The sequence below is a fragment of the Pipistrellus hanaki genome, assembly GCF_964339955.1.
Source record: "Pipistrellus hanaki genome assembly, chromosome: 8".
In the NCBI taxonomy this organism is placed as follows: domain Eukaryota; kingdom Metazoa; phylum Chordata; class Mammalia; order Chiroptera; family Vespertilionidae; genus Pipistrellus; species Pipistrellus hanaki.
Genome location: NC_140510.1, coordinates 82698363 through 82721271, shown reverse-complemented (window position 1 = coordinate 82721271; position 22909 = coordinate 82698363). Strand labels below are relative to the sequence as shown.

General features: G+C 38.1%; 1 protein-coding gene across 2 annotated transcripts in view; it reads left to right on the top strand.

Annotated features, from left to right (window-relative positions):
* Positions 1-5084: 5084 nt before the first annotated feature.
* The window catches only part of ABCA12 (ATP binding cassette subfamily A member 12), a gene marked incomplete at its 5' end in the record, with an annotated part of 169674 nt that continues 151849 nt past the window's right edge, over positions 5085-22909 (top strand). For both annotated transcript variants that reach the window (XM_084891430.1, XM_084891429.1), the window contains 2 exons: positions 5085-5153; positions 19207-19300. In XM_084891430.1, coding sequence (XP_084747556.1) covers positions 5085-5153; positions 19207-19300 — 163 coding nt within the window. The remainder of the gene's footprint in view (positions 5154-19206; positions 19301-22909) is intronic.

Genomic DNA, 22909 nt, shown 5'->3' with positions numbered 1-22909 from the left:
TGGACTGTGAACAGAGATCCAGAGTGAAACAGGTGAAGAGGTGATTAATTCAGCCAGGGGTGGAGGTGTGGTGGGTGGAAATGCTGGGAAAGGCTTCGGAGAGGAAGTAGCATCGGAGTCATTCACTTAAGAAATGAGCACGATTTAATTTTGGGCAGAGGGAGCAGCATGACGAAAGCCTGAAAGTAAATGCCTTCATCCGAAGCATTACAGCAGATGGCGGGAGGGATGGCTGAGAGTGAGAGACACACCTGATGAAGATGGCAAGGGCCAGGCTGGGATCTCTGTGGTCATCTACCAAACAACCTAAAGGGCAGCCTTCCTTTTCCTGAATTCCTGGTATAATTATTCTTTGTGCACTTATTTTGGTAATAAAATTTAATTTTAAATAAATGTCTATAGCAGGGGTCCTCAAACTTTTTAAAGTGGGGGCCAGATCACGGTCCCTCAGAGAGCTGGAGGGCCGGACTATATGAACTACTAATTCCTACTGTAACACCTCGGCTGCGCTCACTGCCCAAAAAACCTGGCGGGCCGGATCAGACTCCTCTGCGGGCCGCATGTGGCCCGCGGGCCATAGTTTGAAGACCCCTGAATAGGCTCCAGAAGAACCAGAAGACAGCAAAGCCATTTACTTTTCTTCTCAGTTCTTCCCCCAACAAACAGTAGATAGGATCGGAGGTAGCATAGCACAGAGATGAAAATAACAGATTTAGGGTTTGAGTCCTAACTCTGCTGTTCTTATTGTTCTCACTTTTAACTGGGTGAACTTAAGCAAGTTACATCACCTCTCTGGATGTCACATTTTTCCTTCAAAAATGGGGATTAGACCAGTTTCTACACAATATGCCTCCTATGATGATTCAAAAAATGCTTAACAAATGTTTGCTACTCAATTATTCAATAAGCACTGATAAGCCATCTGTACAGGGTAGTACCCGTGCTAGATTCCTACTAAATAGTGATAAGTTGGACAGGACAGGAGTATTGTAGTCCAGTATTTGTTATTATTACTATTATAAATATAGGTCTCTAGTAAATACTATTAAAACAAATCAACATATCTCAGCTAGAACAATATCCTGTTCATGGTTGGACCGATTCCCTCTTGCCCTGGTTCTGGAGTACACTACATGGTAGTTGACAGACAAAAACTGCCACATCAAATACTCACGGAGCCCACCAACTACTACACAGTTGTGCAGTCTTGGCTGAGCCATCATTCTGTGCAGTTTCAGTAGGTGAAGTTGCCTTGGAGGTAATCTTAGATAAGACCAACTTCAGGAGAATGATTACATATGCTCAAAACTAACTCTTGGCATGCCTGGCTCAGTCAAATTTGGGCTGGTTGAACTATTCTCCAAAGCTTGTGATTACTGAAGTTTCAGAATGCAGAAGGCTGGAATTCTGAGATTAGCTAATTTTTGTTCAAGCTATTCCACGATAAAGCTATATTTGTATTTTAATGTTGGTCAAGTTAGTGCATTAAAAAAAAAAAAAGCCTAAGTTCTGGTAGATGTCCTTGCTTAATAAAGGGATGAACCGATTGATCACCAAGGAGCAGAGTCACCAGCAGCAGGGAAAGGGAGTGCCGGCAGATACTATGGACTAAGCCTTGAAAGTCGTCCTAAAGACAGTGTGGGTCTGCTGGCCTCTGGTACAGGGGCTGGGATGACTGAGGAGTGGTAGATCACCATAGTCCTGCCGAACAGAATAATAGTCCTGCCAAACAGAGTAATTTAACTTCTTGGTACACCTATAATAATAAAATCTGTAAAGTTTTTTTTGGTAAATGGGTTCATTCATGGTTATATCATTCTAATTTGCCTTTGTTCAGTTTTTTTTTTTGCTCAGTTTAGCTTTTTACTTAAAAAACACACATTTTTCAGCAGCTGCATGTCCTTGGAACAGCTTATTTCTGGTTACAAAATTGTTCTCTCTTCCCTTAAGAGGAAGTTTTATGATACCTGCCAATAGCACCTCAATATACAATCAGGAGTGGGCACAAAATAGCATCTTACTCTGTGAAAAAAAATGTTTTACTGTCTTTAATTTTCTCCTACATTCTCCTATTTTATTTTGGTTGGTCTAATCATTACTTCAAGTTCTCTTATGATCAATGATCAGAATTCCTGAATTATGTAAGCTAGAGTTCCCAAGATTATTGTTAGCTAACGCCTTTTCTACAATGAAATCTTAAAAGATGTTTCTAAAATTGAAATTTAAAATAAATTTGAAAACCTTAAAGAAGATACAGATATGGTCAATATAGATGCCAAGGTATAGAAAAGTACAAGAACCATATGACATTACTCTTATATGGGGTAAAACAGAAAGCAACAAACAAACAGACTCATAGACACAGACAACAGCATGATGGTTACCAGAAGGGAAAGGGGCCGGTGGGACAACGAAGAGGGTAAACAGGGTCAGATATATGGCAGGAGACTAGACTGTGAGTAGTGAGCACACAATACAATGTATAGATGTATTATAGAATTGAATATCTGCAACTTACGTAATGTTATTAACCAGTTATCCCAAATACATTTAATTTAAAATATAGTTATTCAGAATAGGGCAAAATTTGGATGTATGATTTCCTATGTACCCCAACTTAAACTACTTTGAATTATATTTTGTGAAAGATTACTCCAGTCCCCAAGGAAGTGTGCATGCATTGTGTGCCTGCAAGTATAAAAGAATAGCTACATACACTAACTAATGTATAATTGTGAATTTTTTAAAAATAAATATATCTGGGAAGTCATGAGATGTAATAAAATACACTATCTTCATCAGAAGATTTGAGATCATAGATGAAGATGTCCAGGAAGAAGACAGCTGGAGAGAAACATTGCTCACCAAAATTAAAAACAAAACAAAAAACCCAAGATTACACTGGAGAGGTGATGAGCACCTGCTGGGAGAAACTATTTGGAACTTTTTGACTTGACCTCTCACCTGCATCAGTCATGTGGTGAGTCAGTACTTTTTAACCTGACGTAACCGGAATGAATAAAGTGACTCTTCGCTGATAATGGACCCAGACACGCAGGGTCACATTTCAAATCCCACCTGTCTTCACAACTGAATAATGTTTATTTGCGAACCAAACTGCTAGGAAAGTGTAGATTGTGGCCGATGGCAGAGCAAGAACATAGGGAAGCAGGAGTTCAAGTCTTCAGCGAAGTTTGAGAAAGCCACCTGAACCTTGACACTGCATTTCAGGAGTGGTGAAGGAAAGTATTATTTCTGAGACCATCACTGGGCTGTCTGAAGAACCCCTTGTTCTTAACCTTGTCCAGAAATAACTAAAGGGTCAGATCTTGATATTTAGGACTGTCTGCCTCGTGAGGATTGGGGCATAGCCAAAGTGATGCAATGGGCATATGCCAGCATGGCTCCAGTTAGCCCCAGGCTGGCTGTTACCATCATCACAGAGCTGGCATGGGGACCAGGAAGCTGGACACGGGGCACCAGGAAGGGGAGCACTTGCTCCAGGTGTTAAGGGAGAGCTCAAATACTGTTTTAATTGATTTCACAAACAGAGGAATGGGGAAGTGTGAATATCGAAAGAGAGTTTCACTGGCCTGGGCTTAAATAGTATTTAATTGATGTATTCAATTAAATTCAGAGCGATTATTGATCACTGATCATGTATGAAGAACTGTTTTATAAAACAGTCCAGGCTCTCAAAGAATTTGCAATCTAGTGGGAAAAATAAAATAGACAAAAATGGCAATAAGGCAAACATGTAAGTCCCTTGAGATAGACAGAAACAAAGAGTTATGCTGGATTAAAGGCAGGAGAGAAGATATCTTATGCAGTATATCTAAGAAAAGCTTCATGGGAGATGTCAACCTGGGAATAATTTGGGGAGGAAGGAGCTTAGAGAGGGAGAACTGCATCCCAGGTAGAGAAGGTAGAAGAAACAGGTCAGGGACCGGAAAGCATAGGTTACGTTTGCCTATTGTAATACATACCAGTTTGGCAAGTGGTCAAGCATTTGTAATAGACTATTGGAAGATAGGATTGGAAAATTGGCTGGAGCCAGATGGCGGAAGGGAATGTGTTGTCATTAAGGTGTGTAAGCAAGGTTACTTCTTCATTCTGTATCCCCTTAAATCACCATCAAAATTACTTAGTGGCCTGTGTTTCACTGTAAGAAAGCCTGAATAAGAGAGACTTTCTGTGATGTATGCATGAAACCACATCTCCAAAAACAAGGAATCCATTGCACATTCTTTATGTCCCCTCTTATTTTCTGCATTTGCCCAAGTTAGTACATTGTGATGGAAGTTGGTACCTAGCCACCATAGTCACTTCCCCTCAAATCAAAACATTCAAGTTAAGTTTAGAATGAACATAAAACTTTCTCTATCTAATGAGGAGCTAAGGTTCAGAGCTTTTTAGCTGAGCTCCGGTCTTACTGACTTAAAACATCTTAACGACACTATAAATATTGTAGGAGTCACTGGGCTAGAGTCTGTGACATGCTCCTCACGCCCTGCCTGCCTCTGCCGGAGTAGGCACTCTGTAGTAAAGAAGGCGAGGGAATGTAGGACAAGTCCTACTGGCCTGGCAAGGGTCCCACCTCATTCCTCATGACGTGTGCAGTGCAGGTGGCACTCCTGGAAGGTGTGGACAGGCAGCTAATTTCATGGAGAGTGGGAGGTGTAGGTCCAACTCTTTTTTTTCCTCCTTCTTCACAGTGGGGCATTATCTGAATGGTATTCATTCTCTCTTGAGTCTGGATATCGTGCAAGGAGCAGCAACGGGAGGTTATTTTAATATCAGCAGAAGCCACTGAAGGATACTGGCCTGGGTCCTTACCTGGGAGGAAGAGTTGGTGGAGAAGTGCTCCTGGGTCAAGACTGAAGCCCATCCTTGTACAGGAAAATAACGCCCGTGGCAGAGAACATCGTGGGTTTCTTACCCCAGTCGCCACAGAAGCTATGCCGTGAAAAGGCTCTGGCCCATTGACACACAAGTTGAACCAATTCTTCTTCTTCTTCTTCTTTTTTTTTTCTTTGAGGGAGGGGTGGAGGAAAAAAAAACCACATTGTTCGGGTGTTTGAAGGATGGCCTCCCAGTTTCACCAGCTTCGGATCCTGGTCTGGAAGAATTGGCTGGGAGTCAAGAGGCAGCCGGTGAGTACAACTGAGGCAGGGGAGCTCTGGGGCAGTGCGACAGGCAAGCCTGATGATGCTGATGAAGGAAAAAGAAAAGAGTTTTAATTTAATCTTTAAAGCAGGAAATAAAATACTTGAAAATCATCCCTGCATCTATCTTCCAGCGAAAGGCATGAGTTGAAACTTGCCTTTCAGTAAATTAAAAGAGTAAACCAGGATATGCCTTGGGCAAAGGAAAGGATGCGGCTTGTTACTGGCTGAATTGGAACTGGTGTTGAATTCTGTTTCTGGCCAAGATGCTTTACAAATTTTTTTTTAAATGAATTTAGTTATAAATGAGATGGCAAAATGTATGAGATGAAAGGTATAATAAATGGGAGAGAAATGTATTTGAAAACCAAAAGCATAGAAATCTTGGTTGAAAAGTAAGATATAAAAAGGGAATAGTTTGAAGGCTGTTGGTACAGAAAAACTTCTAAGATACTTTAGTTATCTAAAAATTATTTACTAGAAATGCTAACCAAGATCCAATGTATGTGCCATGTTTTCAGAATATGATCCTGCTCATTGCCACATCTTTTTTTTTTTTTTGCGCTTACATTCATGTTTGCTTTTTAAATCACAAAGCCAGCTACTAGATCCTTACCAGATATGGTCTTGGTAGATTGAAAAAGGAATTGGCTTCTGTGAGTTACCATGTATTCAGAAGAATGTTTGAAAACCAGAGAAATTCAGCCAGCATTCAATATACTTCATTCTAGACTGGTAACTCCCAGCCTCAAATGAACAATATAAATATTATGCAAATTGTATGCATCATAGAAACCAACATTTTATCTATGCAACTTATCTCATTCTAGGTTTGCTTATAGTGCCTGAACCCTTACTTAAGTGTTCTGATGTGTAGATTAAGAGGGCGAAGTAAATGTTCTCTCTCCTTTGTGAATTTAGTGGGTAGGATTTTAAATCTTAAGGCATTATGTGATTGCATGCGTGTGGGTTTGGACATAAATTTTAAATTATTACTATTTTTCTTTCTTTTCTTTTCTTTCTTTCTTTCTTTCTTTCTTTCTTTCTTTCTTTCTTTCTTTCTTTCTTTCTATTTTTTACTGAAATAAACACAAAGTAAAATTTCTCATAATACCCCATGGTAATTTTCCACTTTCAGAGTCTGGGTAGGTGATTACGGTCAAAAGACAAGAGTTGGGTTCTTGGTTTTGCTCCTTACCAGCTATAAGACTTGAGTAGCACATCACAATTTGAGCACTGGCTTTCCCATTTCCCCAAATGGACATGAGATTTACTGTATTTATCTCATAGGGTAAGAACCAAATGTATTTCAAATTGCTTTATAAATGGTGTCAAACATTTAGCAAATAGGTTATAGAAAGATTGGGGCAATGTGGTTATATATTTTATTTGACATAATGATAAAAGGAGAAGGGATTATGAGAGAAAAAAAGAAACTTATATACAGAAAAGTTCTTAAGTGATGAAAACTCAATAGTTAAAAATCAAAGCATAGAGGAAGAGAAATACCAATTATTGCTGGATAAACAAAATTCCAAAGTTATATATTTTCCTTACAACTCCATTTTATCTAAAATTTTTTTAAAAAAGGCCTGAGATCCTGGCCACATGGCTCAGTTGATTGGAGCATTGTCCCATATACCAAAAGGTTGTAGGTTTGATTCCCTTGTTGGGCACATACTGGAGGCAATCTCTCTCTCCCGCTCTCCCTCCCTCTCTTCCTCTCTTCATTTCTTCCTCCTTCCTCTCTCTAAAAAAGGAATTAATAAAAAACATCCTCAAGAGAAGATTAAAAGAAACCCACAAAACCCTTAGGTGAATAAAATATATCATTGAGAAATTTTATCCTTAGAAACTTTAATAAGTTTCTCCCTCATTCTATAACATAGCTGGTAAATCAATTTTCCACTTTGGAGTTTTTCTCTATTTTATTCAATTTCTGCTGGACATGGCATATTTAGAGGGGATAGAAATTAGGTGTGCTAAAATGTTTTCAGTATAATGCCTCATATTATTCCTCTTTAGCCAAAATCCCTAAAAGGCCCCAGCTAATTATACCTTTGCCTAGGGAAAGAGAATACATAAGCTACTAGTTCATTTTGGGAAATCAGGTGATATGGAAGTTGGGTGCACCCTAAGAGAATGGGACCCAGGGCAGAAAAGTCTTTGTTGCAGGAAGAAAGGATTAGAAAAAGTCCAGAATTTGGGGTAACACAGAGGGCTCACCTAAACCCATTATGACCAACTAGACTCAGAAGAACACAAGAGACCTTTAGAAAATAGTGGTGCCAAAAGAAGGGAAGACAACTTTAAGTGGAGGGTGAAAGGGCAAAGAAAGGTGTTTTTCTTTCTTCATACGTTTGTCTAGACTAGTCCTAAGACTTGGTATTGGAAAGAAGATTTGAGGACACTGGTGGAAAGAGCACATGTGTGCCACTGTTATTTAAGAGGGAAGAATAAGAAAATCAAGGGGCTAGAAAATTAGGATTAAAGATTTAAAAGAAGATGAAATGAAAGAACATTGTGAAAATAAGAAATACAGATAAATTAGAAGACAGAGCACAGGAAAATTATATGTATTACATTTAAGGAGAGGACACAGTCTTATGGTATGAACTGGCCTTTGTCATTCATCAAGCAATTATTTTAAATGCAAGCATTTTAATTTCAATCTTTGTAATTGCCCCAAATATGCAATTCTATTACAAAGCAAGGTAGTGGGAGAAATAGTCTATAAATGAAAAAAGCTATAAACCTATTAATGGAGAAATAAATGATATATAAGAAAGAATAAAAAGAAAAACAAGTAAAGATATAGTAAAAATATTGAAGTAGAGTGGGGATTACTGAGGAAACATATTAATAGTATAAATTATATATAACAATTGAAAATGAGATAAGAATTCCAAACAGGTATGAAGTCTAAGAAATAAAATGTGGAATCTAATGAACAAAATAAACAAAACATAAACAGACTCAAATGGACAGAAAATGGACAGCTGTCAGAGGGGTGGGGGTTGATGGCTGGATGAGATGGGTGAAGGGATTAAGGAAAGAATAAATAATAGAAAGACTCATGGACACAGACAACAATATGTGCTAAAAAGGCCTTAATATTGTGCTGTTTTTGTTTGTTTGTTTCTTTTTTTAATATTAGTGGCAACATCAATTCTCAATTACATTGTTAACCTAAAAGTAAAAAGCAAATTGAGATTGAATAGCATTTTTTTGAGTTCAAAGAATAGCTAGGTATTCAGGATGCATGAAATTAGGCAGAAATCCAAATTGTGTTCTAATTATGGAACCGTAAGAGAAAGGGAAGGGAAATAATTACATAAGGAAGGAATGAATTTCTATTGATGCTTATAGAAATGAAGAGTTCTACACGGATGTTTACTGATTCTGAGAAAAGGCCTTTAGTCTTCAATCTCTGTAATCAGGATGTTTGCTTTCCTGTTAGCTCCACAAACAGTTGTTTGGAAGACAAGGCTGCTCTGGCCCTGTCCAAAGGTTATTTTGTCCAAGTCAAACAGTCCAAAGGTTCAAGGAGCAAGGTGTGAAGGAGGCTTCATTTTGAAATGGCTCCATTTATTTCACTTTCATATTTCTTCCTTTTGATTGAGATCTTTTCTTGAAAGCATCTTTGATTAACCATTGGAAAGCAACACTGGTCAGCTGTTGAAAGCTTCATTTATCTGTCACTGGGAAGGCTTATTTCCAGTATACCATGTCTCATGTTGAAGGGAAAGTGGTTTTCATAGACCTTTTAGGCCACATTTAAACAACATGAGCACCAGAACAGAGGAAGGTCTTACTGTCATGTTTCTTTAAGGGCAAACAACTGAAGCTAGTTCCTTGAAGTTTTTCACATGAGCTCTCATAGGACTTAGTGATTACCTCAAATCTCTGAGCAATCATTATCCAAGTGGTGTCTGTACAACACTGAGCTATGTAAAGCAGACAAAATTTTATAACAAGAATTTCTAGAATGACAAACAAAACGCTAAGTTGAATTTGGAGATTAGACCTGCATAGGGGAAATGTCTGAGCATAGCCAGATGAAAAGGTCAAGGACCATGGAGTGTTAGCAATCAGGTATTTAATAAGAGACATTTCCATGGGAACAAAAGAAAAACAAAGGTTAATGGTAAGTAACCAGCGGGGGGGCAGTCAGTCAAGAACAATTTTAGATATTAGTGTTGAAGCATCGTTTGCTCTTTGAAATGTCTCTGATGATGTCATCCGTTGTTCATGTGGACTTTCCAAGTGGCTTACGGAACAGCAGGCATGAAGATTGTTTAAGCATGAGCATTTGTGGTATAGACTTCTGTGAAGTTTATATCAAACTGTTTACAGTCCATTGCAAGGCTTCCAGAAAGTGGCAGCTTTAGTCCACAATGACTTCAAGTCCAAAGTGGGAAAGAAATTGGAAACAGTGGTTTGACGAGTTGTAGCCAAATATTTGAGCAAATTAAAAAAATTTAGGATTCAGTCCAATTTACAGGTAGAAAATAAAACCTCAAAGGCAATGAACAGAATTAGTATCCATAAGTGTGTATTATAGCTTCTATTGAAATATAATTTTTTCTCTCTCTCCATTATCTACACTTTTATCAAAGATATTTTGCAAGCAAATTGGTTTTACTATAATTAAGTCTAGTTTTGATATACTTGGCCTGATTATCTATATTAATGCATCAAATATGATGATTGATTGTATAGACTTTTTAAAATCTGCTTTGCTTGAGCTTTCAATAAGACTTTTTCAGATTAAACTTTTATCAGTCTCTTGGAACTAAGAGGCCAAGCCAACTACTTGCCATTAGACTTCACCTGTCGTACTTTGAGATTTGGGTTAATTCCTCTTTGTCTTGAGGTCCCCAAAATACCCTGAGGTTCTTGTGCCTGCCAAGTAGTGACCTTCCTTACCCACTTGGTTAAGCTGAGAACCCTACAAGCAAGGTACCGCGCCAATATTTCCAAGAGGTTTTATTTGCTCCTAACCCATTTCATGGCCACCTCATCTGAGGTGTCCAGTGCCCTTCTGGCTCTTAAATGCTCTACCTGTGCTCACTAATTTTGCTGCTTTATCTTCCAAGAATTCCTTAGCAACACTTTTACCTCATGTGCACTTAACCCACAATAAATTTGTTTAAATAACTGCTCATCTGGTCAGATCTGCAGAAATTGCCAGTTTTCAGGGGCCAGCCCAGATAACAGGTTTATAACATGTATACTTATGTTGGCCCCTTTTGAATCTCTTTCTTATGACAAATAACACAATAGAGGCAAAGAAAAGAAACATGTGAGAATGCACAACAAAAATTTGTACTACCCTGCCAGTGGCTCTGAGCTTCTCAGCACCCAGGCAACTGCCGACAGGCATGAAAGAAGCCCTTCCTGAGGAAAGTTTCTTATGTGGCAGCGGCCACATGGGCACCCCCAGGGCAGTGCCTCCCGGAGGGAATTTCCCTACTGACCTCAAAGAAAGTCACTGACCTCAACCGAAAAAAAGGGAAGTCAGCAGCCTGATAGAAGTGGCTGGTGTGTGGCCCATGGAAGCAGTGAGCACAAAAAAGGCTCATGTGGGATCTTGTCAGGTTTCAGGGGACTCTGGCCCATGAAGATAAGGTTGCTTCAGGTCCCCATATTTGTTAACCAAAAAATCAAGAGCCACCTGTGAGCAGCAATAAGCATTGACTTAAGATCAAAGAATAGTTACTCAGGAAGCACTGATTTAGGCAGAAACCCAAATTTTGTCCTGATTATGGGGTGTAGGTAATGGGTTTTTATGAAAAAGGGAAGGGAAACAATTACATGAATGGAAGGAAGGAACTTCTGTTGGTGCCAATAGGCTAAGTTCTCCTTAACTCTACATGGCTGTTTATTGATTCTAAAAAATGTGTTTGTAATTTTCAGTCCTTGTTGTCAGATTGTTCAATTTCCTGTATGGAAGTCAATGCTGCTTTGCTCTCCCTGTCCCCCCGCCCCCCCGCAAAAAAAAAGGTTATTCTGCCAAAGGCAAACATTTCAAGGGTTCAAAGAACAAGATGTACAAGGCCATTTCTCTGGTCTGATGGTTCCAACTCCATTTTGAAATGGCTCCATTTGTGTCACTTTTCTCAATTGCAAACAACAAATACTAAAAAAAGTGTGAAAAAAATCACATTAATCACAAACAGAAATGTTAGGTAATAGAGAAAATCAATTAAATGCAGTTGCTACCCTGCTGGGTTTGTAATGTAACTCTTAAAATAATGGGAAAATGAAGATACGTTCCACTGGAAATGGTTAGCAACAGGGATGCTAGTTAACGACAGGAAAGAGTCCTTGTGCAGCAAAGAGTCAGAAAGACGGGATAGTTAAGATAAGAGTTTATCTTTCATGAAGAAGATGGGCTCCGAAGAGCATATCAGAGAATGACTCCTGATGTCTATTGAAGTGAAATCTAATTCCAGACTTATGACCTGAAGAAAGAAAATTAACTTCAGCTGTTTACAGTATTTTCTGTTGTAACTTTATCTAGTGGATGGCACTTTAGCTCAGTTGATGATAGAACTGTTTTTTCTTTCACAGACATTCCTACAACTTGATACTCTTTTAACTTTGGATCAATTTTGACACTTTCTCCCCAATCCCCATATTACCCCTGTAACTTTCCCTCAGAATGACTAGAGAAAGAGGAAGACTTAGCTTCAAAATTTTGGAGCAGTACACTCTATGTATTAAAATAATTTTTAGAATAATAAATTTATAATTAAACTCTAGTCCCCAAATCTAAAATTCTAAATCATGTTAAAATGAACTAGACCTTATACAATTCAGTCAACTATGTCTTCAAATGTTCCAGGCTTTTCATCTCCTCTGGGTCTATTCCACTTACTCCCTTAATACCATTTAATTGTTAAAAGAAATTAGATCTACCTATTAATTATGGTGCTTGTCGCATAGCGGCCATGAACATTTTATTAGTTTAGTCAATCAATAAAAAGTAAATGAGATGAAAGTGTTTTATTTATTTTTACTTAATATATTTTTATTGAGTTCAGAGAGGAAGGGAGAGGGTGAGAGAGATAGAAGCATCAATGATGAGAGAGAATCATGTGCCCTTGACTGGAATTGAACCTGGGGCCGTTCAGTTCTCAGGCCCAGGCTCTATCCACTGAACCAAACTGGCTAGGGCTATTTTATTTTTTAAAGTATATTTTTATTGACTTCAGAGAGAAGAGGGAGAGATAGAAACACCAATGATGAGAGAATCATTGATTGGCTGCCTCCTGCAGACCCTACAGTGGGAATCAAGTCCGCAACTTGGGCATGTGCCCTGACTGGGAATCTAACGTGACCTCCTGGTTTATAGGTCAATGCTCAACCACTGAGCCACGTCGTCTGGGTGAGATGAAAACACATTTTAGAAATAAGTAAATAAGCTTGAAGTGCAATAAAAATGTGTTTTTATGTACATCATAGAAAGTTTACCAAACTCCAAAATGTATTATAACCTATAAGCACAGATTTCAGAAAAAGTCTTTGATCTCAGTTTTCTCATAGGTCTTTTATATGGATGACAGTGTTAATAGGCAGAAAGCCCAATTAACAGAACTCTTGCCACTTTAGTTCCTTGTTTTGGGGGTTAAAATAAGGCTTATTCCAGATCTAAAGTACACTCAGGCTATTATTTCAGAATGTGAACTTGGGAATCCTCATGCTACCATCAAGTAACAGTCATCCTTGTCTTAAGGGACAATTTACAAAGGAAAGAAGAGAAGAGGAAGGAGGAGGCAGTGTACTTTACTTATGGAAGGTTAGGAAAGTGTTATTTTCCAGTTTGTAATAAAAAGTTATGATTTGAGGTTACAGGATGACTTTCAAATGACTTTTAATGTTCATATAGGCTGTATTAATAAAAGGATAATATTAGGGTCAAAGAGAGTGAGCAATCCATTTTGTAGTGGTTTGGATATAGCTTTATGGTACAGGTGCTGAAGCCAGGCTCCCTTGGATTCCAATTTTCCCATCTGCAAGAGGAAATGAGGCGATTATATTAAATAAGATAATACATATTAAGTGTTTTACATAGTATCTTGTACTTTCTAAGCAATCAATAACTATTAGCTATTATCACTTGGGATATTATATTGCATTCTGATATAATTGTGAGGAGAACACTTGACAACAAGAATTTATAATGGGAAAGATATTTCAAAATCATATCTAACAGGGAATGGCTGAAGGGATTGGCACTGGTACCTAAGAGCAGAGGAGATTTGTTTCTCCTCAAATACTTGTTGAATTCTCATGTGAAAGAGGAAGCCAAACTAAGACAAACAAGTGTTAGTCAAAATAGGAAGATATCCCCTTGATATAAGCAAAAGAAAGAAAGAAAGGAAGGAAGGAAGGAAGGAAGGAAGGAAGGAAGGAAGGAAGGAAGGAAGGAAGGAAGGAAGGAAGGAAGGAGGAAAGGAAGAAGGGAAGAAGGGAAGAAGGGAAGAAAGGAAGAAGGGAAGAAAGGAAGAAGAAGAAAAAATCAGACAATATAAGTTGTCCAATAATAAAGAAGTCTTGTGAAATAGTTAACTTCTAGTCACTAGAAGCATTCAGGTAGAGGTTGGATAACCATACGGCAGGGATGTTTTCCCTGTCTCTTAATGCACTAGTCATTCTGGACTTATTTCTTTTCCTGGAACATTTCACCCTCTTTTCCATCTGTGGGTCTTCACCCATATGTTTTCTCTGCTGAAAAGACTCCTACTTCTGTTTCACACTCCATTCAACATACCTATCTTTTCTTCTTCCTGGCTTTTTCCATCTTTTAGGATTTCATCAGTGCCTCCTGCTTTATTTTCTTTCCACACTCTTTACTTCCTATATCTTATTCTGTTATCTATTGCATTTGGTTAAAATTATTTTTAATATTTCTTTTCCTCAAAAGATTGAAACTTTTTATTTATCTATTCTCAGTGCCTAGCATACAGTATATAGTAGGGCTCAATAATTTTAAATAATAAATAATAATAAATAAATAAATAAATAAATAAATAAATGATTACTGTTGTGTATGTTAAACCCTAAGTTTCCTTAAGACTCTCCAAGACTATAATTCTCTAAAGGGGAAGAAGAATCCCCATCTTAAATATTTTACTTTTATTTATTTTCAGAGTTAGAAAAGAAATCCCCATTGCAATTTGAAAATTGTAATGATAACCACTGTCATTCATTTTGGACACAACCAACTTCTGACCACTCAATTTTAAGGGGTACAAACTATCATCTATCTATCTATCTATCTATCTATCTATATCTATCATCTATCTATATCATCATCTATCTACCTATCTTTCTATCATCCATCTCTGTGTCTACATACATTCCATATATATTCTGTGGTTCTGTCTACTCTTAGAAACTGACATTCCAATAGCAACCAGCACACTTAGCTCTCACCTGTGCACTAAAATAAGCTAGCATTTCCTGGAAAATGGATATTTTAGGACCAGGATAGAGAAAGTATACACAATGAGGCAGAAAAACTTGTAGAACCAGAAAGAAGGAAATAATCCTATATAATAAAGAGGTAATATGCAAGTTGACCCTCATGCCTTTACAAGATGGCTCTATGACCAGGCCAGCAGGGGTGTTAGTGAGAGATGACCAACCAGGCCAGCAGGGGAGGCAGTTTGGGATGACTAGGCCAGGAGGGGGGGTCAGTTGGGGGCGACCAGGCCAGTAGGGGGGCAGTTAGGGACAACCAGGCCAGCAGGGGGTGGGGAGGCAGAAACCAATTACTGTTTCACTAATAGAGAGACGTGGCCAGGAAGCCAGGAAGGCTGTCAACAACATTAATTGCTCTAACCACTCAACCTTTAGTTGAGACATTGTGAGCTGTAGATTTCTGTTATTTCCTGACTAAGTGCTATGGGTGTTTTCCCCAATAAAAGGGATGGCAGGGCCAGAGCAATGGGTAGTTCTCCCACTAGAGTTGGACTACCTACCGCCTGGGCCCCGATATCGCCAAATTAAATTTCTTCTAGTCTCTTTTCATTTGTGTGTGGCCCTTCTCCAGAACTCGAACCCTGAATCATGTGGGGTCTGAAAAGGGGATCCCACAGGGGGGCATAATTTAGGGGTGACAAGGCAGGCAGGTAGGTGAGTGATTAAGAGCCAGTGGTTCAGGATTGTGAGAGAAATATCTGACTGCCAGTTTAGGCCCAATCCCTGGATATCCCCCTAGGGGTCCTGGATTGGAGGCTAGGCTGAGGGGACCCCTCCCCTGCATGAATTTCGTGCACCATGTCTCTAGTTGTTATATACACATTTATCACTGTAATTCATGTATCTTTATAAATTTTGAAACCCAAGAGTTCACACACATATCCTCAACTCAAACCCAATATTAAAGAGTTCATTCTAATTTTCTCCCATTCCATGTTTATAATTCCCCTGAAGGGTAGGGAGGAACCTGGCTTCTCTAATGGGGTGTATTGACTTTTTGGTCAGCCTCCCTCTATGAAACCAACTGCCTGACCTTTGCTCTGTACAGACACCTTTTTTACCCAACGGACACCCCATGTCTGGCTGCTGCAGGTGTCCTCTTTAACTTTTTAAGGACCCACCTCCCTCAGTGGGCACCCAGTCATAGAATGGACTTACCTTGGTGGGCACTACCTAAGGACTTTCAGACACTGAAATTTTCAGAAGCTGAAAGGGAAGAGAAAGGATAGGACATCTCAACAGAAAATAATCCCTGGAGAAATAAAAGAAGACAAATGCCATGGCCCACTAAAGAATTGAACTGCTCAGTGTGCCTATGCCCTTCAAGGTCAAGAATGCAGGGAGGCCTGACCGACGTGGCTCAATGGTTGAGTGATGACCTATGAACCAGGAGGTCATATTTTTGTTCCTGTCTGGGTTACCTGCCCAGGTTGTGGGCTTGATTCCCAGTATGGCGCGTGCAGGAAGCAGACAATCAATGATTCTCTCATCATGGATGTTTCTATCTTTCTCTCCCTCTCCCTTCCTCTCTAAAATCAATAAAAATACATTTTTAAAAAAGAATGCAGAGGGGATGGAAGGCAAATGAGGTATAGAGGCAAGGGTAAGTTAAAATATCAGCTAAAATATGAAACTGTTAAAAACTGCTTTTCCCAAAGTTTCCAGAGGTCCCAAATCTATAAGATCAATATATTGGCCCTTTCTCTAAACCAATAGCAAGAAAAGCCATGACTCATTAGGTTAGCATTTGGATCCTTGGCACACATTTTCTTCCAGGTTATTTATGACAATATTTAGAATGGTGTTGAGAGCAATCCTGCTGCTATGAAAATTTAAGTTTTGTTTGTTTCTGGCTTTCATGATTAACTTGTCAGCTTTAACATCACAGTGTGAATGGCTCTGTATTTCTTATCCTTCTAAAATGCAACATTCAGAAATGTTCTTCAAACTTCTCTGACCTACAATCCCAGGGGAAATACTGTGATAATAAATTGCTTATGGACCTAGCTGGGATTTTTATCTGTAACAAAGTAAAAAATGCCTTAAACTACACTAATATACTAGGAGATTACATTTTGGGCTCGACTTAAATCGTGTCAAAAATTAACTTCAAAATTTATGAAGACCTCTTCATAAAGCCATCAAGTTAGGGCCTAATCTCATCAATGATGAGAGAGAATCATTGAATGACTGCCTCCTGCACTGCCCACACTGGGGATCGAGCCAGGCACATGCTGTGACTGGGAATGGAACAGGGATCTCTTGGTTCATAGGTTAACACTCAACCACTGAGCCATGCCAGCCCCAGCACATTTTATATTTTTTATAGCACTTGCATTTTTGCAATACACTCTCTATCATTCTTTCTTACTTGTTTGTCAGAGCAGTATGGTAATTTTAAAAAAGACCTAGCCTAAGTATTTTGATATTCAGATCCTTGTTCTCTGCTCTGCTTCCCAACTGGGTATGTGACTTTGGATAATTATGCTAACCTTCTGTATCCCAGAGAAGAAAAAAGGGAGTTGGATGAGATCAAGGCCTCTTAACCTCCAATATGCTATGGATCTCTTTGGCAGCCCGGTGAAATATATGGCTCCTCTAAGAATAATGTTTTTAAATCAATAAAATAAATAGTATTACAAATAAAACAAATTATATTGAAATTCAGTTATTAAGGTATTTAAAAGCAAATTTAGGACATGGCAATGTGTTTCTTTATTAACTAAGTAAATATTATGAACCCATAACTACTGTAATTTTAATTTCACAATAATTGTAAATAGCACTTGGAGTTCTCTACCCCAACACTAATGTTGTTTGAAAATATCCCTGGTTTCTATTGGTGACCAAGCCCCAGGTACTTCTCATCACACTCTGGTTTGTTGACTACATCCACCACTAATAGAAATGCTAAATTTCAATCACAAGCTGGAGAAAATAAAAATGTGATCTCCCCCCCCCCCCATCCAGGTTTATGAATGCCCTGAATTCTATTCATTAATTGATCTCAAGGGAGCTTTCCAACAAAAATAGTCCAGGACTTTATAAAACAATCCTGTCAGTTAGGTGGGTGGCGTACTGGGAATAGAACTGCTCTACTCCCAGTGTGGTGCTTGGGTGCAGCTCCAGCAGCGCCCACCTGGAGCTTAATGGAAAAGCAAGGTTTCTGGCTCCGCCTCTGGTCTACGTAATCCATTCTACATGCATTCCTGACCCCAGGCGACTTGGTATGCACGTTAGCACTTGAGAAGCGCTCCATTGGTTAGGCTGTTTGGTCAGTCTGGTAGCTTTTCAGCTCTAACCAAACCCAGCACCTCAGGATTCCATATATCAAGAGTTAACTTCTTTTTAAAAAAAAACCAAAGTCTAAGAAGTTGGTGACAGGTCTGCTTGCAAGGAGAGCAGTGCTATTACACACACAATGGAGATAGCCAGAGAAAATTGAGATCAGGAGTTTCCTAAGGATCAATACTTGAATGGGTCTAGATTGTTTAGGAGAATTAAAGAGCCCCAGGCAGTAGCTTGAGATTTGGCAGAAGCAAGCTGTCTCTGAAAAGTGGGGGAGGAATGATAATAAGTCTGATTGCATAACCAGGCAGAAACAGAGTTCCAAGTTTTACTTTATTAAGTCCAGTTTGGTTTGTGTGCTATAACTGTTTGCATACCACAGTTAATGTTTTTTTGTGAATACATGTTTGAAAAATTTGATAGGTATGTAAAATATTAAGCAGTTGATGTTTAACCTAACACATCATGTCTGCACGGGGAGAAAAGCCACTCTTGATGTGTCTTACAATGAAGTTCTCTGATAGAAATATAATGCAGTATCAGGATACACTTTTAAATATTTATTTTGTGCCAGTGAACATTCAGAGATCTGTAAACACCATTCCTGCCATAAAAGAGTTGCCAATTTATTTTGTGAGTCAGGCAGAAAAATATCGATGGCGAGAGTATGTTACGTTCTGTGATAGAAGCAGACACAAGATGCTATTTATAGAGGTATGGTGGGGGAGTTGCAGAAAACTTGACGTGCCTGTTTACTCATTTACTCATTGACTCAATTATTCATTTATCTATTTGTTCAATGATGTCTGTTGAACCATTATTCAGGGTCACCCACTAACCTTGTTGGCTACGCATAAAATGCTGACTTTGGAAATGGTTAAAAAGGTCTACACTACAATCCTGATGGTTTTGCATGCTCTGCTTAGAATGCTGAGCTTTATCCAACAAGCAACTGAGAAAACAACAGATTTTAAGTTAAGAACTTACTGATCAGATTTGAATTTTATTATCATCACTCTTAGAGTGGTCATGAGAGGTGACTGAAAAGGGGTCTTCAGAAGGTCATTTTAAAATGTTAAGCTTGGAAAAAAATCTTGTGTTCATTTCTAGATCTCTTTCATTTAAAAAAATGTACTCATTTCTTTTTCATTAATAATATTTACAGGCAAATACTTGTGTTAGAATGTTAAAGCATGATGTATTTCTTGTCAGATTTTTTGGTTCAGCAATATAATTAATTTTTTTTTTTATTATTTTGCAGCTTTGGACGCTTGTCTTGATTTTATGGCCAGTCATTATTTTTATAATTTTGGCTATTACCCGAACCAAATTTCCTCCAAGAGCAAAGCCAACTTGTAAGTAAATGAGAATTTATTCCCCTAACTTTAGAATTGTAGTTAAAAATATTTTGATATTACTTTAGTATTTCATTCTAAAGTTTTTAAAATAGGCTTTTCTTTTGAAAGCATTTATATAAAAACTCGGTGTGTTTTCCCGTATTTTTGAATTCACAACCAAGATGGGCCTGTAATATTTATTTAGTAAAATACAAAGCATGTAGGAGCTGTGCTTTATCTGTAAAATATGGACTCATTCATTATTCATCTCATAGATCTCACCATGGTATGCACAACACAAACAAGCAGCAGTCTCAGCCAGATCATTGTTTACTTTTGTGCGGTAGCAGAAACTATAGGCTGGTATTTGATCAACGGAATGAATGAAATCCAGAGTTCCACAAAAAAATCTATTCTCTCTCCTCAGGGCAGATACTGGAATGGTACAAATGTATCAACGAAGTTTGAGAGGATTGGTTTCCAATTAGTGTTATTTTAGTTACAGTTAGTCATTGCCAAGTTATAAATTGGGGGTAATGCCCAGAATGAAAATGCAGAAAAAATTCAGACAAGTCCTTAGTACTGAGGGAGATGAGCTTTTTAATTCCAATGATTTGACAAATGTTGTTTCTGCTTTTGTTCTTAAACTTTGAAGCTAATTTTCTCAGTAGTGAAACTTAAGAATTTTTATAAGAAATACTTATAAACCATTTTACTTAAGTAAACCCTTTTACTTAAGTTAGAAGCCAGGTAAGATGTTTTATGTTTTACAAAAGTTATAAGATCCTAATTGATCAAATTTCTGTACATCAGATTGTATTTCAGATAAAGTATGATCATACGGTATACTATATAAAAGAATACTATACTGAATTATTTGTAAACAGAATAATGAGCTGTTGACACTAAAAAAAGTATTGCTTTTCAATTACTCAGTCCTAAGAAATAAGATGAGAGCCATGGTGGAATCTATTTAAATCATGCACAATAGGATAATTCAAAAGAAAATATCAAGTCAATTAGTGTAAAATATTTAAACTTTTGGTGCTAGAACAAAGAATTCCTTTTGTTTTAATAGTACTTCATCATTTCTAAAGGACTTTTGCACAGGTAATTATCTAGAGTTGTTGATGAGATTTTATTTGGTTATAAAAACAGCATAATTTTGTTCTCATTATATTATAAGTACATTAGTTCTTTATAGAAGATTAATTCCATTGTATACATTAGAATTAATATTCTTGCATATCTTAAGTAGCATAGACTTCAGAAGTAATGCATTCATTACAGAAGGACAAACACTGTTTGAACTATTCTGGTTTAAGATGCTAATTATCAATTTCTTAATGATAGTGATAGAGGAGTTTATATCTCCTTTCTTCCACTTATTTTCACCAGTTTATTGTTTTATAAGGATATTCAGTTATATAAAGTTCCTTTTATAAACTTCCAAGAGGTAAATATAAGATGTGTGAGTGAGTAGTCTTATTCTAATTGGTACTAGCTGATAGACTTTAGAGATTCATAGTGAAAATGATGCAAACGCCTTACAATTCCACTAACATACAAAGAAAAAAAGAATAGAACAACTCTGAGACAAATGCCTTATAGACCTAATCTAAAAGGATCTAGAAAAACACGATACCCAAAAGAAGATGAATACCAACTTTTATCATGGACCCATTATCATACTCTAATAATAATTAGCTATGAGGTAGTTATTATCAGACTGTAATAATAATTAACTATGGGGTAGTTATATGTACGATAGTTTGTGGGTAGGAGAGAACAAAGTGATAGGAAAGTTCAAACATTGAATATATTTTTCTAGTCTCTCAGATCTATAAGACTCAGTCTAACATAAAGTTTATTGGTTTGTTATTAGATTTGGAAGGAACTCTATTACTTTACAGATGAGAACACAGGGACCCAGGAAGATTGTAATTGGCCAAAATTCAATCATGTGGGATAGGAGAGAAAGGTTTTGAAAACTACCTTTATTTCTTCTTTGTCCATGAGATTTATAAATTATCTTACCCTTTTACACAAAGAGCCACATACAAATTATGCCCAAGATTTCAACCCATCATACACAATCAATAGAGTATAAAACATAATTTTATATTTGGAGGTGCTATTTTGTAGAGTAATTTAGAGAACCTAAAACTAGTAGTAGAGAGAGAATAACTTCAAAATGATGATTCAAAAAAAAGGTGATTCAAATTTAGATATTTTTATTGTTTTTTTGTAACTGTGATTTTTCTTTGTTTCTCATTATCCATTATATCAAAAGATTAAAATTAGCTACTAATAATAAGCATTTCTTGATCTTAGACTATGCACCAGGCCCTTAGCGGGGGTAATGGCAATGTTATTCATTTCAAGTTGAGAGCAGCAATGCACAGAGATTAAGGGACTTGATCAAGATTGCACAGGTAATAAGTGGTGATGTCAGGATTTGAACGTAGGCTCCAGAATCTGGTTTTCAGCCCGTGGACTCATATTTTTTGCATCTAGTAGTCAGTACTAATTTCTTATGTTGCATTACTTACGTTTGAAAGAGTAGACTAAAAATAGAAATTAGGACTATAAACTCTTCTCTGTATCATGAAATCAAAAGATAGAAGGAAGAGGTTCCTTCCAATGTGTGTATCAGAGTTTTCCTAAATATTAGTATTCAATATAGAATGCTGCCTCTGTCTGGTGAGTTCCGCATGAGCCACTGTAATTGTAGTGCCATAGCAATCAGGTCCCCTTGACAGAGCTAAACTCCTTTCTGGCCTACCGTGATGTCTTCAGTGCTCGTTGGGCAACAGAGACATGAAGATGAGACTTCAGATTACACCCCAGCTGAAACTCCGCTGCGGTGAGAACGGGAGTTGGCATCTTGTGGGCACATTCTGCTCTCAGCATGGCCGGGCGGGTTGTGGGACTGATACACCGAAGGAAGCTGCTGAAGCCTGGGCCACGGGAAGCACCGGTCCAGAGCAAAAGGTTTCCTTTTGGCATCATCTGCTTTCCCTTACTCCCTCCTGTGCTGCCACCAACAGCTTAGGGAACTGGTTCCAGGCAAAGAAAGCTTCCCAAGCCCGGCAGGCAGGGCCCGCAGCCTCTCATTCATGGAGGGGAAATGAGCTGAGGCTGCACGTTTGGATTCATTCCAACCTCTTACAATCTCTACAGGCAGCGTCTTGTCAAGAGGCGAACTTAGAGCCAAAACACCATGCTCAGGAGCAAAGGCAAACAAAACAAAACAAAACTCTCCAGAATGCTTTTAGACTAAGCCAAGCAGTAATGCGCAGTGAGTTAACTTTGTCTCCTTTTAATACATTTGTACCGCTGGAAAGGCAGCCGAGAATTCCTAATGATTGTGGCGCTGACTACTTTTAAGCACAGTAAACCCTGCCGCAATAAGATAAGTGGACTCCAAAAACGCAGTCTGCCAACAAGGAGTCGCATTCTTACGAAGCTAATGAAAAACAATATTTTACAAGGGGTAGAAAGTATCGCTAAAAGCACAGTGGAAGTTATTTGGTACAAGTATAGCTGCACACTGAGTTAAACCCCAACTGTCTTGAGGCTGTTACTTTCTAGGACCCCTCCACTCTCAGAACATAAGAAATCTCG